Here is a 17,314-nt window from a genome sequence, read left to right on the forward strand (position 1 = left end):
ATCAAGATGATTTTAGCCCTTCATCCTATCAGAAATATTGGATAGAATACAGAATAGCACTTTCCAACTCATGACATAAAATTACTTTGGACCTAGAAGTCTATACCTGGCCAACAATATTTAAAGCACGAGACCAAATATTGATGTTGACAGACATGGAATTTATTTCCATATATCCATTATCCAGGGTATTAAAGGATTAACTCAAGCAAAATGTAAATGAAAAAGGAAGAAGACAGCAGGATAGGCTTCAGTGAACAGTGGTTGTAACCCAAGAGACTAGACTTGAGGATGACAAATATACCCACTTTGCAATAAGCATAGAAAACAATCCAAATTATTGGTAGACTAAGAATCCAGGGAGTCACTGAAGAAAAACTTTTTGAAGAATGGAATGGGTTCCATTAAACAGAATTCATATGAAGTTGGAGGATCTTAGTGATATGATGGAGATAAAATTTTGTTCATAGAAGAAGGAAAGAAACTGGCTCTGGAGAAGACAAAGGAAAAACCATACTAGATATCATGGTCTTAACATTAAGCAACTCCCCATGAAATGTTGCATGATTTTAGAAAACTGAAAAAGTTTCCCTTTAAGTGAGTACTAAGATCATAACATTGGATGTGTACAGGAGCAATGTAATCTTTACATACTACTTGGCTCTGGCTCTTCGGAGAAGAACAAATGTTGGTAGCAATGCAATGCTATTTTATTTTCTACATTTATAATATAGAAATCACTGAAGTATTATCTATAACAAATATCTAGTAATGTGAAAGGCAGAATATAGCTGATTGTTTGGATGGTGGAAGGCAAATGGTAAGATGAAAGATTGAAGCAAGGGGAAGTGGCAATAATCTCATCATGCAGAGGAGATTCAGGAGATCTGCCTAAAGTTGATGGAATAAGAAAATACAGGTTAGCTATATTTCAAGTTAAAATGCAACAAATGTGATAAAATATAACTCACATGGAAGGAGTTAAATCCTTTTCTTTCATAAAATACTTATAAAGAGTGTATAAAAATAAATCCAGAAATAGCAACGGTAGTCAGGATTGTCAGAAACCAAACAAAATTAGTTTAGGAAACAAGCATTTATTGATTCTTATAACCAAAAAGCATTGAACATGTATGGCATAGTGTTAGGCTGGATTTAAGTGCTCAGACTTATCAGAGGTTTGTAACTCAGCTCTGCTTTCAGTAGTTTCCTTCTCTCCAGGTTCTGTCTCTTGGTGGGAAAGAAATGGCATCTGAGGATATTAGACTTAAAATGTCCATAGAATATTTAATCTGAAAAGTAGGGCAATATCTTTGTCTTTCTGCCTCCATGTCAATCCCTGGGAGGAAAATATGATTTGTTTCAGTTTTGGCTGTGTGCCCACTCTGGGGTCCATGGCATGTGGGGGTACTCTAGCCAGCCTGTGTCAGGTGCACATGCTTCTTCCAGACAGACTGAATCACTGAACTGACCAATTCACAAAAAAACAAACAAACAAAAAAATGGGGGCTGGTTAAAGGGAGGTTGAGAATCAGTTCTCATAATGGCAAAACCTGACCTGAATTGACATGAAGGTATTTATTGATATTGATCCCACTTAGTATAAACATTCATATCTTTTTCTTGAGAAATATTAATTTGTTCAATTCAGGGGTGCTACCTCAGACTCTGTAGCATAGGTAAGTTACATTTTTATGGGTCAAATGGACATAGCACAAAGTGGCTTGTAATTAAGCTGTCTTACCAGTAATCCAGAGGTTGCAGGATAAAGTAACCCCAGCAGAAAGAGGCTGGGGCTGTGGTGACAAGAATTGGTTTAGCGTCACTTGGACCCAGCATGCCAGGGGACATCAGGGGAGTTCCTTTTAAGATGCTCCACAGAAGTCCTCCCTCACAGCAAGTGTCAGAGATACAACACACAGAAAGTGAGACGGTTCAAGGGAGTTCCTTTTAATACACTCCACAGAAGGTCTCCCTTGCAGAAAGTGTCAGAGATACAACCCACAGAAAGTGAGATGGCTTACCTGTATAAAGGAAGGAAAGCAGATGTGATCTATAAAGACTATGGCCTTCAGGTAAGGAACTTCATTTTCCTACTCCCTTATCCTATTCTCTACAACAGAGTGGTAGACTGGTGTAATCCCACAAGGAGACGTTTGAATATATGTGTGAGAAGCCTTTAAAAGTATTTACTAACTTCTACATTCAACAAGATGGAATGAAGTAGTTTCTGTTTGTCTCTCCTTTCTGAAACCAAGTTAAAGCAACAAGAGTAAGAAATGCATGTAGAGGCTTCTTCTTCTTTTTTTTTTTTTTTTTTTTTGAGACGGAGTCTGGCTCTGTTGCCCAGGCTGGAGTGCGGTGGCCGGATTTCAGCTCACTGCAAGCTCCGCCTCCCGGGTTTACGCCATTCTCCTGCCTCCGCCTCCCAAGTAGCTGGGACTACAGGCACCCGCCTCATCGCCCGGCTAGTTTTTTGTATTCTTTAGTAGAGACGGGGTTTCACCGTGTTAGCCAGGGTGGTCTCGATCTCCTGACCTTGTGATCCGCCCGTCTCGGCCTCCCAAAGTGCTGGGATTACAGGCTTGAGCCACCGCGCCCGGCCGAGGCTTCTTCTTTAATGAAGTGAAGAAACATGTATAATTCTGAGCTTCAAAATCCACAAAATGGTGCTAAATGTGGGAAATCCTGGGAAAAGAAACTAAATCCTGGGAAAAGAAACTACTGCTGCATTGAGGAGCACAGAATTTTCCTAAGGCAGTAGCATATCTGGAAGGGCAAAAGAAAGGGCACCTTCATTACAGCCACAACATCACTTCGAACAGTCTGGCTTTGGAAGCATTCCTAAACTCTATTATAGTTGCAGAGTGTTGTGTTAGTGACAGGAGGGCTTAAGGAGGAAATGCATGGGTTTTAAAAAATGGTTTATCATGTAATAGAGGAAAGAAAATACTGCCAGTGATGTGCAAGAATGCAAAGTAAAGACTAATCCTTGCTACTCAGTCTGGGCCATGGAATAACAGCATCAGCATCACCTGAGAGTTTGTTAAAATTCCAGAATCTTGGGCCCTAATCCAGACTTAATCATTCAGAATCTGCAGTTTTACAAGATCTCCAGGTGATCGGTACATATTGTTTTAGATTCACTGGAGTAAAACCAATTATCTGCTAGTGTAAAGCACTGTCCTTCCATAAATAAGTAGATCAGGAAAAGCTCACTTCATTCAAAAATTTAAAACTCCAGTCATTCACAGATCTTATCAATAATGGTAGGCTCAAAATTACAGAACACCCCTTCATTAAAACTGAACAAAATGGAAAGAATGTGCCAGCATCATAGAATGAGAAAATTGCACTACCTCATATAACATACTTGAAAATATAATACAGTAACAGTAGGCTCACACTAAAACAATGTCCCAACATCTTTGGAATTCTCTGCCCTCCGGGAAAAGCAGCATAATGGAGAAAAAGTCAGAAGAAAATCTGAAAAAACTTCACTGATACATCCTGATCGTTGTGTGGGGAAGAGGGGAGATGCAGGCAGCAATGAACAAACATACATAAAATGCCTCTTAAGAATCCTACTTCACTCTAGATAGATAGTAGTTTGGATAGGAAAGACAAGTTGGTAATATATGTTAAATATGCCTACGTTTTGACCCAATAATTTATCCTCTAAAAATATTGTTAAATCTTTACAAAAGCATATGTACAAGAATATTAATTGCAATATTATTTTAGAAACTGAAAATCCTAGATTCCTCATTATTACCACCCTCTCTAAATCCTTATCTGAGATCTACACTTCTGGCAAAGATGGAGTCCTAGGGAATAATTTAATCTCCCATCTGAAACACTATAAAATGACATCAGGTAATAAAATAATGATCCCTGAGAAATTAGAAACAAATGAGGTGAGTCCTATGATTTCCCCAGACAACTGCATGGAATTCCCAGGCTGTGGTACAGATCTCCACGAATTAGGTGATGGAGCTAGGAGTCAGGGAGATCAAGGTGGCTAGAGTTCCCAGGATAGAGAGTTTGAGAGGAGACAGCTCTCAGAAAAGGAAAAAAAAAAAAAAAAAGCATCTAGAAATCTATAGTGTGTTCCTCTTCTATTTTTTTTTTACCTGAGTACAGATCAGAATATGGATGTGAAGAAACTACCTGAAACTGGGGAAAGAACTGAAAGAACTACAAGGAGAAATAAACAAACCCAGAATTATAACTGTAGATTTCAGCATGCCTCTCAATAGAATATGTAAATAGAACAAATAGGATATTGAAGACTTGAACATTATCACCAGCTTGACCTAATTGATATTTGTGGAACTATTCACCCCAAGAAGAGTAAAACACACATTCTTTTCAAATGAACCCAGAACGTTTACCCAGACAGACAATAATTCCAGGCCTTAAAACATATATCAGTAAATTGAAAAGCATTAAAGTCATTCTATCTATCTATCTATCTTTTTTTTTTTTTTTTTTTGAGACGAGTCTCCCTCCATCACCCAGGCTGGAGTGCAGTGGTGTCATCTCGGCTCACTGCAACCTCTGCCTCCCGGGTTCAAGCAATTCTCTGCCTCAGCCTTCCGAATGGGTGGGATTACAGGTGGCTGCCAGCACACCTGGCTAAGTTTTTTTGTATTTTTAGTAGAGACGGGGTTTCACCATCTTGGCCAGGTTGGTCTTGAACTCCTGACCTTGTGACCCACCTGCCTCGGCCTCCCAAAGTGCTGGGATTACAGGCGTGAGCCACTGGTCACACAAAATATATTTTCTAACCAGAATGGATTTAAATCAATAACAGAAAAGTAACTAGAAAACACCCAGATATTTAGAACAAAAGAACACACTTTTCAGTAACCATAATTCTAAGAAGAAATCAAAAGGGAAAATAAATATTTTGAGTTGAATGAAACTTAGAAAAAAGCACATCAAAATGCATAGGATGTACCACAGTACTTGGAAAGAAATACAGTGGCACTAAATGTCAATGTTACAAAACAAATGACTCAAATCAATGACTCCAATTGGCACCTAACAAATTAGAAATAGAAGAGCAATGAAACCTGAAGTTAACACAAGAATGGAAATAATAAAAATCAGAATGGAAGCCAATGAAATAGAAACCTGAAAAACAAAAGTTGGTTCTTTGAGAAGGTCAATGAAACAAAAAAATTGCAGACAAAGAAAAAAAGATTATACAAGTTATCAGTATCTGGAATGGCAGATGTGGTATCACTACAAATGATAGTTATTAAATAAAAGAATGTTATTAACTTTATGCAAATTATTTGACAATTTAAAAATTCTTCAAAGAAGTTAACAAGGTTTACTGAAGAAATATTCAGTTCTGTATTAGAAAGATGGAATTTGTGACCAGGCACGGTGGCTCATGCCTGTAATCCCAGCATTTTGGGAGGCCAAGGCAGGCGGATCACAAGCTCAGGAGATTGAGACCATTCTGGCTAACACAGTGAAACCCCGTCTCTACTAAAAATACAAAAAAATCAGCCGGGTGTGGTGGCGGGTGTCTGTAGTCCCAGCTATTTGAGAGGCTGAGGCAGGAGAATGGTGTGAACCTGAGAGGTGGCGCTTACAGTGAGCCAAGATCATGCCACTGCACTCCAGCCTGGGCAACAGAGCAAGACTCCATCTCAAAAAAAAAAAAAAAAAGGAATTTGTAATTTAAGCCTTCCAAATATTTTCAGATGTCTGTTTATTGCAACTTTAATTCTGGTATAGCCAAGGAATATAGTTTGCAAAATAATGTTTTAAATTTATTAATATTTATACTCTGTCTTGGTGAATGTTTCATGAACACTTAAAAAGAATGTGGGTTGTTTGGGATGTTTTATATTAACAAATGTCAACCAGGTCAAGTTGGTTGATTATGTTGTTGAGGTCTTCTATATCCTTACAGATTTTTTGTCTATTTCTTCTATTACTTACCAAGAGGAGTGATGAAGTCTCCAATGACAATTGTCAATTTGTCTTTCTCTATTTGCAGTTCTATCATTTTGCCTTGCAATTCAACGTGTACTCATTTAGAATTACATTTTCCCAGCCAGACGCAGTGGCTCACACCTGGAATCCCAGCACTTTAGGGAGGCTGAGGCAGGTGGATCACCTGAGGTCGGGAGTTCAAGACCAACATGGTGAAACCCCATCTCTGCTAAAACTACAAAAATTAAGCCAGGCATGGTGGGGGGCACCTGTAGTCCCAGCTACTTGGGAGGTTGAGGCAGAAAAATCGCTTGAAGCCGAGAGGGGGAGGTTGCAGTGAGCTGAGATTGCGCCATTGCACTCCAGCCTGGGAGACAAGAGTGAGACGAGACTCTGTCTCAAAAAAATCAATCAATCAATAAATACATTTTCCCAGTAAACAGACCCTTTTATCATTATGTAATCTTGCTCTTTATCCCTGATTGTATTCCTTGTTCTGAAGTCTATTTCATCTGATGATAATATAGTCATTTCTGCTTTTTTGTTAATGTTTGCATGGTGTATCTTTTCCCCACCATTTAACTTTTATCTATGCCTTTATATTTAAAGTGTGTTTCTGGTAGACAGCATATAGTTGGATACTGCTTTTTCATAATTTAAATAATAAATGATTCAGCCTATTAGGATATAACTGAGTTCCAACCATTTGGGAGGACACATAAACCCAGTTATTTTACCTTTATGGCACTTTCACTAATGCCTGTAAGAGTTTAAGAAAAGGAGAGAATAGACAAAACGAGATGAAATGAGGATTTTTGAGTAGGCCAGAAATAAAGCAGTGAAGATATGCAATTCTCTTTTTTTTTTTTTTGAGACGGAGTCTCGCTCTGCCACCCAGGCTGGAGTGCAGTGGCCGGATCTCAGCTCAATGCAAGCTCTGCCTCCCGGGTTTACGCCATTCTCCTGCCTCAGCCTCCCGAGTAGCTGGGACTACAGGCGCCCAGCCTCGTCGCCCGGCTAGTTTTTTGTATTTTTAAGTAGAGACAGGGTTTCACCGTATTAGCCAGGATGGTCTCGATCTCCTGACCTCGTGATCCGCCCGTCTCGGCCTCCCAAAGTGCTGGGATTACAGGCTTGAGCCACCGCGCCCGGCCTAGATATGCAATTCTCACAAGTATTTCCAAGTTAACTTTATCATGTATTGCCATTCTAATGCTCCCTTGAAATCCCCAAGAGGAACAAGAAATGCAATAGGCAATGAGATAAGCCTGAGGAAATTAGGTTACTGTGGGCAGGGCATCCTCTTGCTTCTCCCCAGTCTTCAGGTGTGTCACAATTCATTTGGGACTGACATGTATTTGTATGGCAGATTGGCAGAGGAATTAAGAAGCTAGAGGGTGTGTGTACAAAAGTGGGGGGAAAAAGGACATGCCTCTGCATGACTAACCTCTGTGCTGTTTGCTCACCCATTTGCTCCAAGGGGTGGATTTTTATACTTGCTTTACAAATATGAAAGAACAAGTTTTAAAAAGTTCTCTGATTTTATTTCTTATATATTTGGCACAAACAGCAGAGACTGAAAGTTACTACACATGTTGAACTGCTGACAGGAAAATAACCCAGTATATAAATCTAGGGTTTCCACTCCATATATTAGTTTGGGCTGCCATTACAAAACATCATTGACTGAGTGGCTTAAACAACAATTTACTTCTCACAGTTCTGAAGCCTGAAAGTCTGAGAACAGGTGGCCAGCATGGTTAGGTTCTGGTTAGGGCTCTCTTCCTGTTTTGTAGACAGCTGGCTTCTTGCTGCATCCTCACATGGTGCAGAGAGGAAGCAGGCTTTCTGATGTCTTTTTTTGTTTGTTTTTGAGACATAGTCTCGCTCTGTCACCCAGGCTGGAGTGCAGTGGCATGATCTTGGCTCACTGCAACTTCTGCCTCCTGGGTTCAAGCGATTCTTCTCCCTCTGCCTCCCGAGTAGCTGGGACTATAGGCACGTGCCACCATGCCCGGCTAATTTTTGTATTTTTAATAGAGACGGGATTTCACCATATTGGCCAGGCTGGTCTTGAAATCCTGACCTCGTGATCCGCCCGCCTTGGCCTCCCAAAGTGCTGGGATTACAGGCATGAGCCACTGCGCCCAGCCCAATGTCTCTTCTTATAAAGGCACTAATCTCATCATGAGGGCTCCACCCTCATGACCTCATCTAATTCTAATTGCCTCCCAAATGCCTCATTTCCAAGTAACATCACATTGATGGTGAGGATTTTAACATAATGAATTTTTTTGGGGGGGGAACACAAACATTCAGTCCATAACAACTCTCATTTCACCACTTATTGCATATCAGTATTGTTACATGAAAATACCAATGTTTATTCATATAAATATAGATGATTTATTTCCAAATAAAACAATACTGATTTCTCCTGGCTCTGAAATCCTCATTCTTCACTGTATCTTGGTTCTTTTACTGATAGCTTGTCTCAGCCATGTTAGATGTTTACACCATGAAGATCATATATTCTCATATCCATGGAGATGGTACAATAAGGTTTCTACTGTTACACACCATTATGAGTGAATGATGCCTTTATCTACCTAAAGACTCACTTTTCTTTATTCTCACCCACAAGTTTGTCGGTTGAAAGTGGCACCCTGTTTTGCCAAGCAGTTCCTGATATTTGATAGTTCTAGATCTGAGAAACAGACTCAAATTCTTTCTTCTGTGACCTTAAACCAGGCTCAGAGCCCCATAACAGACTTCGGAATTATACTTTGTTGTATGTGACCAATGAATTATCTTTAAAACTATGCTGGAAGTAAAATATCAGTCTTTTTTTTTTTTTTTTTTTTGACACAGAGTCTTGCTGTGTTACCCAGTCTGGAGTGCAGTGGCGCAATCTCTGCTCACTGCAACCTCCACCTACTGGGTTCAAGTGATTCTCCTGCCTCAGCCTCTCCAGTAGCTGAGATTACAGGTGTGCACCACCACGCCCACCTAATTTTGTATTTTTCAGTAGAGATGGGGTTTCACTATGTTGGCCAGATTGGTCTCAAACTCTTGACCTCATGATCCGCCTGTCTCAGCCTCCCAAAGTGCTGGGGTTACAGGTGTGAGCCACCGTGCCCAGCCAGTCATTCTTATCAAATAAAAAATGATCTTCATTTCCAATGGCTGACCAAACTTCTGAGTTTCCTTCAGTTAATTTCAAATCCTGAGGTCAAAATCACCAATGACTTTTGCTCTTTGGCTTTCAAAGTGGGACATATCATCATATGGTCCCATATACACAAAATTTACATTACAGACAAATACATATTTGCCGTATCTCTGATAGCCTCATTCATTGATTTTATAGATTTAAAACAACCTTAGACTTTTTCTTCAGAATGTGTATTCTGATGTCGAATCAGGGATGAGCTCCGACTATATGCCTTCCCACATTTACTACATTCATAGGGTTTCTCTGAAGAATGACTTCTCTGATGTCGAATAAGGTCGGAGCCACTGCTAAAGGCCTTCCCACATTCATTACATTCATAGGGTTTCTCTCCAGTATGACTTCTTTCATGTAGAATAAGAGATGTGCGCTGACTAAAGGCCTTACCACATGTTTTGCATGTATATGGCTTCTCTCCAGTGTGAATTCTTTCATGTTGGGCAAGGTGTGCACTCTGGCTGAAGGCCTTCCCACACTGATCACATTCGTAGGGTCTGTCTTCAGTATGAATTCTCTTATGTCGTGTGAGAGAGATTCGGTGGCTGAAGGCTTTTCCACATTCCTCGCACTGGTAGGGTTTTTCTCCAGTATGAATTCTTTGATGTTCAATAAGAAATGACTGGCGGCCGAAAACTTTACTACATTTATTGCATTTGAAAGGTTTCTCTTCAGAATGAATGTTCTGATGTATTTTAAGGTTTGCAGTTCCAGAAAACATCTTCCCACATTCCTTACACTCAAATAGTTTCTTTTTCTTTGTATGAACTTTCTGATGTTGAATAAGGGATGAATGCCGATTGCAGACCTTCTCACATTTATTGCATCTGTATAGATTTTCTCCATTATGAATTCTTAGATGCAGAATAAGGGTTGAAAGCCGCCTGAAGAGCTTGTCACATTTATCACATTTGTATGGTTTCTCTGAAGTGTGAATTCTCTGGTGAAGCATCAGGGGTGAAATCCTATTAAACAATTTCCCACATTTTCTGCATTTATAAGGATTCTCTAAATGGTGATTTCTTTGCTGTAGACTCTGACTTAAGGCCTTCACATTTTCAGGGATTTTCTCTCCAGCATGAATTCTTTTATGTATAACAAGGGCTAATTTCTTTTTGAAGCCTGTCCCACATTTATTATATTTATGTGTTTTCTTTCCATTGTGAATTCTTTTATGAAGTAAAAGGGACGATATCTGACTGAAGGCTTTCCCGCACTTTTTGCACCGGCAGACATTCCCAACAACGTGAATTTTTTGATGTATATTGAAAGACTGACATTGACTCAAGGCCTTCTCACAGTCAAGAATTTCCTTTCCATCATGAATTCTCCTATGTAGAATAAGGGTTGTTCTTTGAGTGAAGCTTTCCCCACATTTATCACATTCATGGCTTTTCTTTCCACTGTGAATTCTCTGATGAAGTACGAGGGATGAGATCTGTCTGAAAGCTTTTCTACAATTACTGCATTCAAAAGGCTTCTCTCCAGTATGAATGTTCTGATGAAGTTTAAGAGAGAAGCTTCGACTAAAGGTTTTACCACAGTCATTACATTTTAAAGGTTTCTTCCCGGAATGCCCTTTCTTAGCCTTTATTAGGACTGAATTTTTGTTGCAGCCACTCTTTCGTGTAGGAGCTTTTGGTTGTGCAGAAACTAGTTTCTGGCAGATGCTTTGCCCAGATTTGCTGCATTGATTTGGAGGTAACTTCTTGGTCTCACACTTAGAACCTGAGTCTGAAAGATATAAATGAATTAAATGTTTCTCCTTTCCTGTGCTGAAAAAATGAAGATTCTACAATATAAATGCAATTATCATTATTAATCATAATAATTTTGATTACCAAAACAATAACTTTTTAGTGTTTCATTATGGTTTTGATGACCATACTAAAGGCTTTACAGAGATACTTAATAACCAGAATTCAGAAGAGTCTGTAATTGGAAAATGAGTAAGTCAAGATTTTATTTATAGGATAACTTTTATGCTATATACTGCACATTGAACTCCACAGGTTGTTCACTGGATAAATATGTTTATTGGAGAATGTGTCCAGAAAAGGCAAATCTACAGAAACAGAAAATAAGTGGTTGCCTGGAACTCAAAGTAGGAATGAGGATTAACTGTAAATGGGCATGAGGAATCTTACGGGGGTGATAAAAATGTTCTAAAACTTGATTATGTTGATGGTTACACACTCTGTAAGTTTATCCAAAATCTATACTCTATGTTCTAGATATAGTGACTTTTATGATATAATCTATATTCTAGATATAGTGACTTTTATGATGTTTACCTTAATAAAGTTGTAGATTTAAAAAAATGTATTCTTAAGATCAAATTGAAAAAGAACTAGTAACAATTAGAACTGAGTACAGTCACGTGTTGCTTAACAATGGGGATATGTTGTAAGACATGCATTGTTAGGCAATTTCATCAATGTGCAAACATCTTACAGTAGATTTACAGAAACCTAGATAGTATAGCCTACTATATACCTATGTTATATTGTATAGCCTGTTCCTAGGCTACAAACCTGTACGTGATGTTACTATATTGAATCCTGTAGGCAATTTTAACACTATGATAAGTATTTGTGTATCTAAATATACATAAATGTAGAAAAGGTACAGTACAGATACAGTTTTATGATCTTACAGAACCGTGGCCGTTTATGTAGTCTGTTGTTGACTGAAACATCATTATGCAGCATATGACTGTATGTAGATATTTACAAAGGTGAGGACTTTAACAAGAAGCAGGAAAAACTCAGAAAAACAGGTAAGAGATTAGGCTAAAAGAAGGAATCTATTATTTAGTAAAATAGACCAATATGGCTGGCACAGGGTGTCAAAGTCCAAGATGATATAAAATAACTACTTGTGTGGCAAACTGACTATAAACCTGAGTGAATGTGGAATGATAAACACAGGTTTAGAACTATGCTATCCAATGTAGTAGCCATTAGTCACCTGTAGCTACTGAGGAACTGAAATGTGGCTGGGTTTGAGGTATATTATGAGTATAAAACATATGCCAGATTGTGAAGATTTACTACAAAAAAGTGTAAAGTATCTCATTGTGAAAATACTGGTTATATGATATAATATGTTGGATACATTAGGTTAAATAAATATATTACTAAAATTAATTTTACCTGTTTGTGTTACGAAGTTCTTATACTGCTATAAATAAATACTTGAGTGGGTAATTTATAAACAAAATAGGTTCAATTGGCTCATGTTCTGCAGGCTGTACAAGCATGGTGCTGGCACCTCCTTGGCTTCTGGGGAGGCCTCGGTGAGCACTTACTCATGGTGAAAGTACAAGTAGGAGAAGGCACATCACATGGTGAAACAAGGATAAAGACAGAGTGTGGAGGTGATGCCACATATTACAACAATCAGATTTTGTAAGAACTCACTCCCTATTGCTAAGACATCACCAAGGGAATGGTGCTAAACCATTCATGAGAAATCCACCCCCATGATCCAGTCACCTCCCACCAGACCCCACCTCCAACACAGGGGATTAAATTTCAACATGAGATTTGGTGGGGACACAGATCCAAACCATATCACTGTTTTTAAATTTTTATTTGAATGTGGATACTAAAGATTTTGTCAGTACAAATGTGGCTCATATTATATTTCTATTTCCTAGCTGTGCTTTAAACACAGACATTACTGAATTAACTGTGGTGTTTTTCATTTAACTACGTAAGCTTGTGACTCACTTGTTAACTCTATTACCATAAGCATATTATCTTGAAAATATAGATATAATCACCTACCTCACAAGATTTTCATGAGAATTGGAAATAATGTGCAAAATTTCTGGCACATGCTGTGACCTCTAATCTGCCATTCCAGTATTCAAAAAGCTGAGAACCAAAGTCTTTCCTTTTTTCTTTTTCTTTTTGAATGTTTGGACATTTGGAGTGAAACCCCGTCTGAAATGCAGTAAGGCTGTTCATAGCCTCCATTTATTGCTCTTGGGAAGTCGTTTTCGTAGCTATCTCAGTGTGTTTGATTTTGGGGTGCTGCTCCAACCCCTGCTGGGTATGTTATGCCACATATAGTATATGACCTGTTTTCCTTTCTAAAATCTGCACAGTTCTGAATTGTGAAACACATATTGCTCCAAGGGTTCTAGAGAAAGCTTTGTCGACCTGCAGTTGCTTAATCACTGGTAGTAGCTACCATTATAATTATTAATAGTAGAAGTTCCAGAACACCACCAGACAAAATAAGGAATTAACAGAGGAAGACAATGGAAATGTTTACAGTGAAGTTAGCAGCATCAGCAAAACAAGAAACCCTGGATTCCTCCTGTAGTTCTTCCCACCCCACATCCCATTAAGTCACGTCAGTTATTCTCCCTCTCACATTTTCCTAAAACTCTTAGCTTCCCTTCCTTTTCCTTGGTACCCTCCTTTGTTCCTTCTTGTGTAGAATACTAACATATCCTCTCAGCCCATCTTCCCATCTTCAATGTGGAAATCCTTAAACCACACCATACACCAAAATTAATACCAGGTGAATTAGTTCAATATAAAGTACAAAACCATTACAAACTAAAATAATAGGAAATATACCCCAAATTCTAGAAACCAGATGAATTTCTAACTAAGGAAATAAAGAAAAATTACATTGTGAATGCCAACACTTCCAATCACACAAAAATGAAAAAAACTTTCATATAACCAAATAGAAAAATAAGAGGTAAATAAAATAAGTCTTAGGAAAGCATGTGGAAATATTTGAAGTAAAATGTAATGTCATATGGTTAATGCATTTTCTATGTGAAAGCTTACTATACAAGCAGAAAATGAAAAAACAAAGTCACTGTTAGATAAAATTAGAAAGATCATGAAAAAACAATTCATGGGAATAATTAAAAACAGAAAACAAATGCTAGCAAAGCTACAAGAAAGATTTATGGCCTATCCAGTATGGGTAAACCCACGTGGATATCCAGTCTATTCATAAGGGCTCAAGAAACAAACTGATACTTCGGAGGCTGAGGCAGGAGGACTGCTTGAGCCCAGGAGTTTAAGGCTGCAGTGAGCCATGACTTCTCCACTACACTCCAGCCTGGGTAACAGAAGACCCTGTCCCTATGTCCTTAAAACAAACAAACAAACGTGGTGACTCACACTTTTAATCCCAGCACTTTGGGAGGCAGAGGTGGGTGGATCACGAGGTTAGGAGTTCGAGACTAGCCTGACCAACATGGTGAAACCCCATCTCTACTAAAAACACAAAAATTAGCTGGGTGTGGTGGTGTGTGCCTGTCATCCCAGCTACTCAGGAAGCTGGGGCAGGAGAGTTGCATGAACCCAGGAGGCGGAGGTTGCAGTGAGCTGAGATCGCGCCACTGCACTCCAACCTAGGCGACAGAGCAAGACTCCATCTCAAGAAACAAAACAACAAAAAAGGAGAAAGTGGAGGAGCCAGATGGCCAGAGCCCTTCAGCGATTGTCCCCTCTGCAGTAACACCAAATTGAACAACTATCCACATAAGAAAACACCTTGATAGGAACCAAAAATTAGGTGAGCAATCAAAGTATCAGGTTTTAACATCGTATTCAAAGAAAGAGGCACTGAGGAGGGTAGAAAAGACAGTCATCATTTGCCTGCACCACCCCTCCCCCAATGCCTGGCAGTACAGCATGGCAACAAGAGAGAATCTATGTGTTTGGAGGAGGAAGAATGGAGTGATGGTGGGACTCTGCATTGGAACTCCGTGCTGCCCTGTCACAGCAGAAAACAACGTGGGGCAGAATTTGGCCAGCACCCCAGAGGAAGCATTTAAATCAACTCCAGCCTGAGAATTGTCCACCACAGTGGTGGAAACTTGAGTTCCAGCAAGTACCCCCACTACAGACTAAAACACTCTGGTGTCCTAAGTAAATCTGAAAGGCAGTCTAGGTCACAAGGACTGCAATTCCTGGACACGTCCTAGTGCTGTGCTTGGCTCAGAACCAGTGGACTTAGGGTACATGCTACCCAGTGACACACCAGCTGGAGTGGCCAGAGACTGTTTGTATCAACTCTCTCCCAACTCCAGGCAGCACAGTTGGCAGCTCCAGCAGGAGAGGGAAGAGTAAAGAGGACATTGTCTTGCAACTTGGATATCAGCTCAACCACAGTAAAATAAAGTACCAAGCAGTGTCTTGAAGGCCTCATTCTAGGTCATAGCTCCTGGACAAAATTTCTAGACCTACCCTGGGCCAGACGGGAATTCGCTGCCCTGAAGGGAAAAACAGGCCTGGAAGAATGTACCACCTGATGATTGAAGACCTCTTGGGCTTCAAATAAACATCTGTGGTAGCCAGGCAGTGGTAGCCACAGGCCTTGGGCAAGAATGAGTACTATGTTGACTTCAGGTCAGACCCAGCACAGTCCAGTGGTGGTGGCCATGGGAGTGTTTCTATCACCCCTTCCCCAACTCTAGGCAGCTCAGCACAGAGAGAGAGACTCCATTCATTCAGGGAAAGTAAGGGAAAAGAATAACTTCTTGGTAATCTAGGGAATTCTCCTGGATCTTACCAAAAACCACCAAGGCAGTACCTCTGTGAGTCTACAAGAGTCACAGAGTTCCTGGCCATGGGGTGATCCCTAATGCAAACATGGCTGCAGTGAACAAAGACACATCCTAGCCCCTTTGAATACATGGCAAGTCTTCTCTGGAAGGACCAGTACAAACAAGCCCAGACTACAAAGATAAGAATAAATACCTAACTCATCAATGACCAGGTACTGACAAACATCCATAAGCATCAAGACCATCCAGGAAAACATGACCTCACTGAATGAACTAAATAAGGCAACAGTGACCAGTTCTGGAGTGACAGAGATAATGTGACCGTTCAGTCAGAAAATTCAAAATAGCTATCTTGGCCAGGTGTGGTGGAGCATGCCTGTAATCCCAGCACTTTGGAAGACCGAGGCAGGTGGATCACCTGAGTTCAGGAGTTCAAGACCAGCCTGACCAACATGGTGAAACCCTGTCTCTACTAAAAATAAAAATAAAAAAAATTAGCTGGGCAGAGTGGGACACACCTATAATCCCAGCTGCTTGGGAGGCTGAGGCACGAGAATCACTTGAACCCAGGAGGCGGAGGTTGCAGTGAGCCGAGATCATGCCATCATTGTAGTCCAGCCTTGGGGACAGAGGGAAACTCTGTCTCAAAAAAACAAACAAACAAACAAACAAACAAAAAACTATTTTGAGGAAGCTCAACAAAATCCAAGATAACACAGAGCAGGAATTCAGAATCCTATCAGATAAATTTTAAAAAGACATTTAAATAATTAAAAAGAATCAAGCAGAAATTCTGCAGCTGAAAAATTCAACTGACAAAGAATGCATCAGAGTCTCTCAACAGCAGAATTGATCAAGCAGAAGAAATAATAAGTGAGACTGAAGACAGGCTATTTGAAAATATAGTTGGAGGAGTCAAAGGGAAGAAGAATACTAAAGCATGCCTACAGGATCTAGTAAAGAGTCTCGAAAGGGCATATCTAAGAGTTAGTGGCTTTAAAGAGAAGGTAGAGAGACTGAGGTAGAAAGTGTATTCAGAGATAGTAACAGAGATTCCAAACCGGGAGAAAGATGTCAAAATTCAAGTACAAGGAGATCCAGAGAAGGCTAAGACAACTTAATAAACTCCCAAATGTCAGGGATAAAGACATGATCCTAAAAACCACAAGAGAAAATAAACAAATAACATATAAAGGAACTCTAATACATCTGGCAGCAGATTGCTCAATGGAAACCTTATGGGCCAGGAGAAAGAATTATGATATATTTAAAGTGCTAAAGGAAACAAAACCTTTATCCTGGAATAGTACATCCAGTGAAAATGCCCTTCAAACATGAAGGAGAAATAAAGACTTCCCTAGACAAACAAAAACTGAGAGATTTTGTCAACACCAGACCTATCCTACAAGAAATCCTACAGGGAGTTCCTCAATCTGAAAGAAAAGGATGTTAATGGCCAATAAAAAACCATCTGAACATACAACCCTCACTAGCAATAGTAAGTGCACAGATAAATATAAAATATTATAATACTGTAATTGTGATGTGTAAACTACTCATATCTTAAGTAGGAAGACTAAAAG

At 39.5% G+C, this 17,314-nt stretch overlaps 1 protein-coding gene across 2 annotated transcripts in view; it reads right to left on the reverse strand.

The window, feature by feature from the left end:
• Positions 1–7,481: 7,481 nt before the first annotated feature.
• The window catches only part of ZNF667 (zinc finger protein 667), a 38,359-nt gene continuing 28,526 nt past the window's right edge, over positions 7,482–17,314 (reverse strand). For both annotated transcript variants that reach the window (XM_033224565.1, XM_033224563.1), the window contains exon 5: positions 7,482–10,918. In XM_033224565.1, the coding sequence (XP_033080456.1) occupies positions 9,339–10,918 (1,580 nt within the window). In that variant the 3' untranslated portion in view covers positions 7,482–9,338. The remainder of the gene's footprint in view (positions 10,919–17,314) is intronic.

This window comes from Trachypithecus francoisi, unplaced genomic scaffold (genome assembly GCF_009764315.1).
Source record: "Trachypithecus francoisi isolate TF-2019V2 unplaced genomic scaffold, Tfra_2.0 Lachesis_group12, whole genome shotgun sequence".
Taxonomy (NCBI): Eukaryota; Metazoa; Chordata; class Mammalia; order Primates; family Cercopithecidae; genus Trachypithecus; species Trachypithecus francoisi.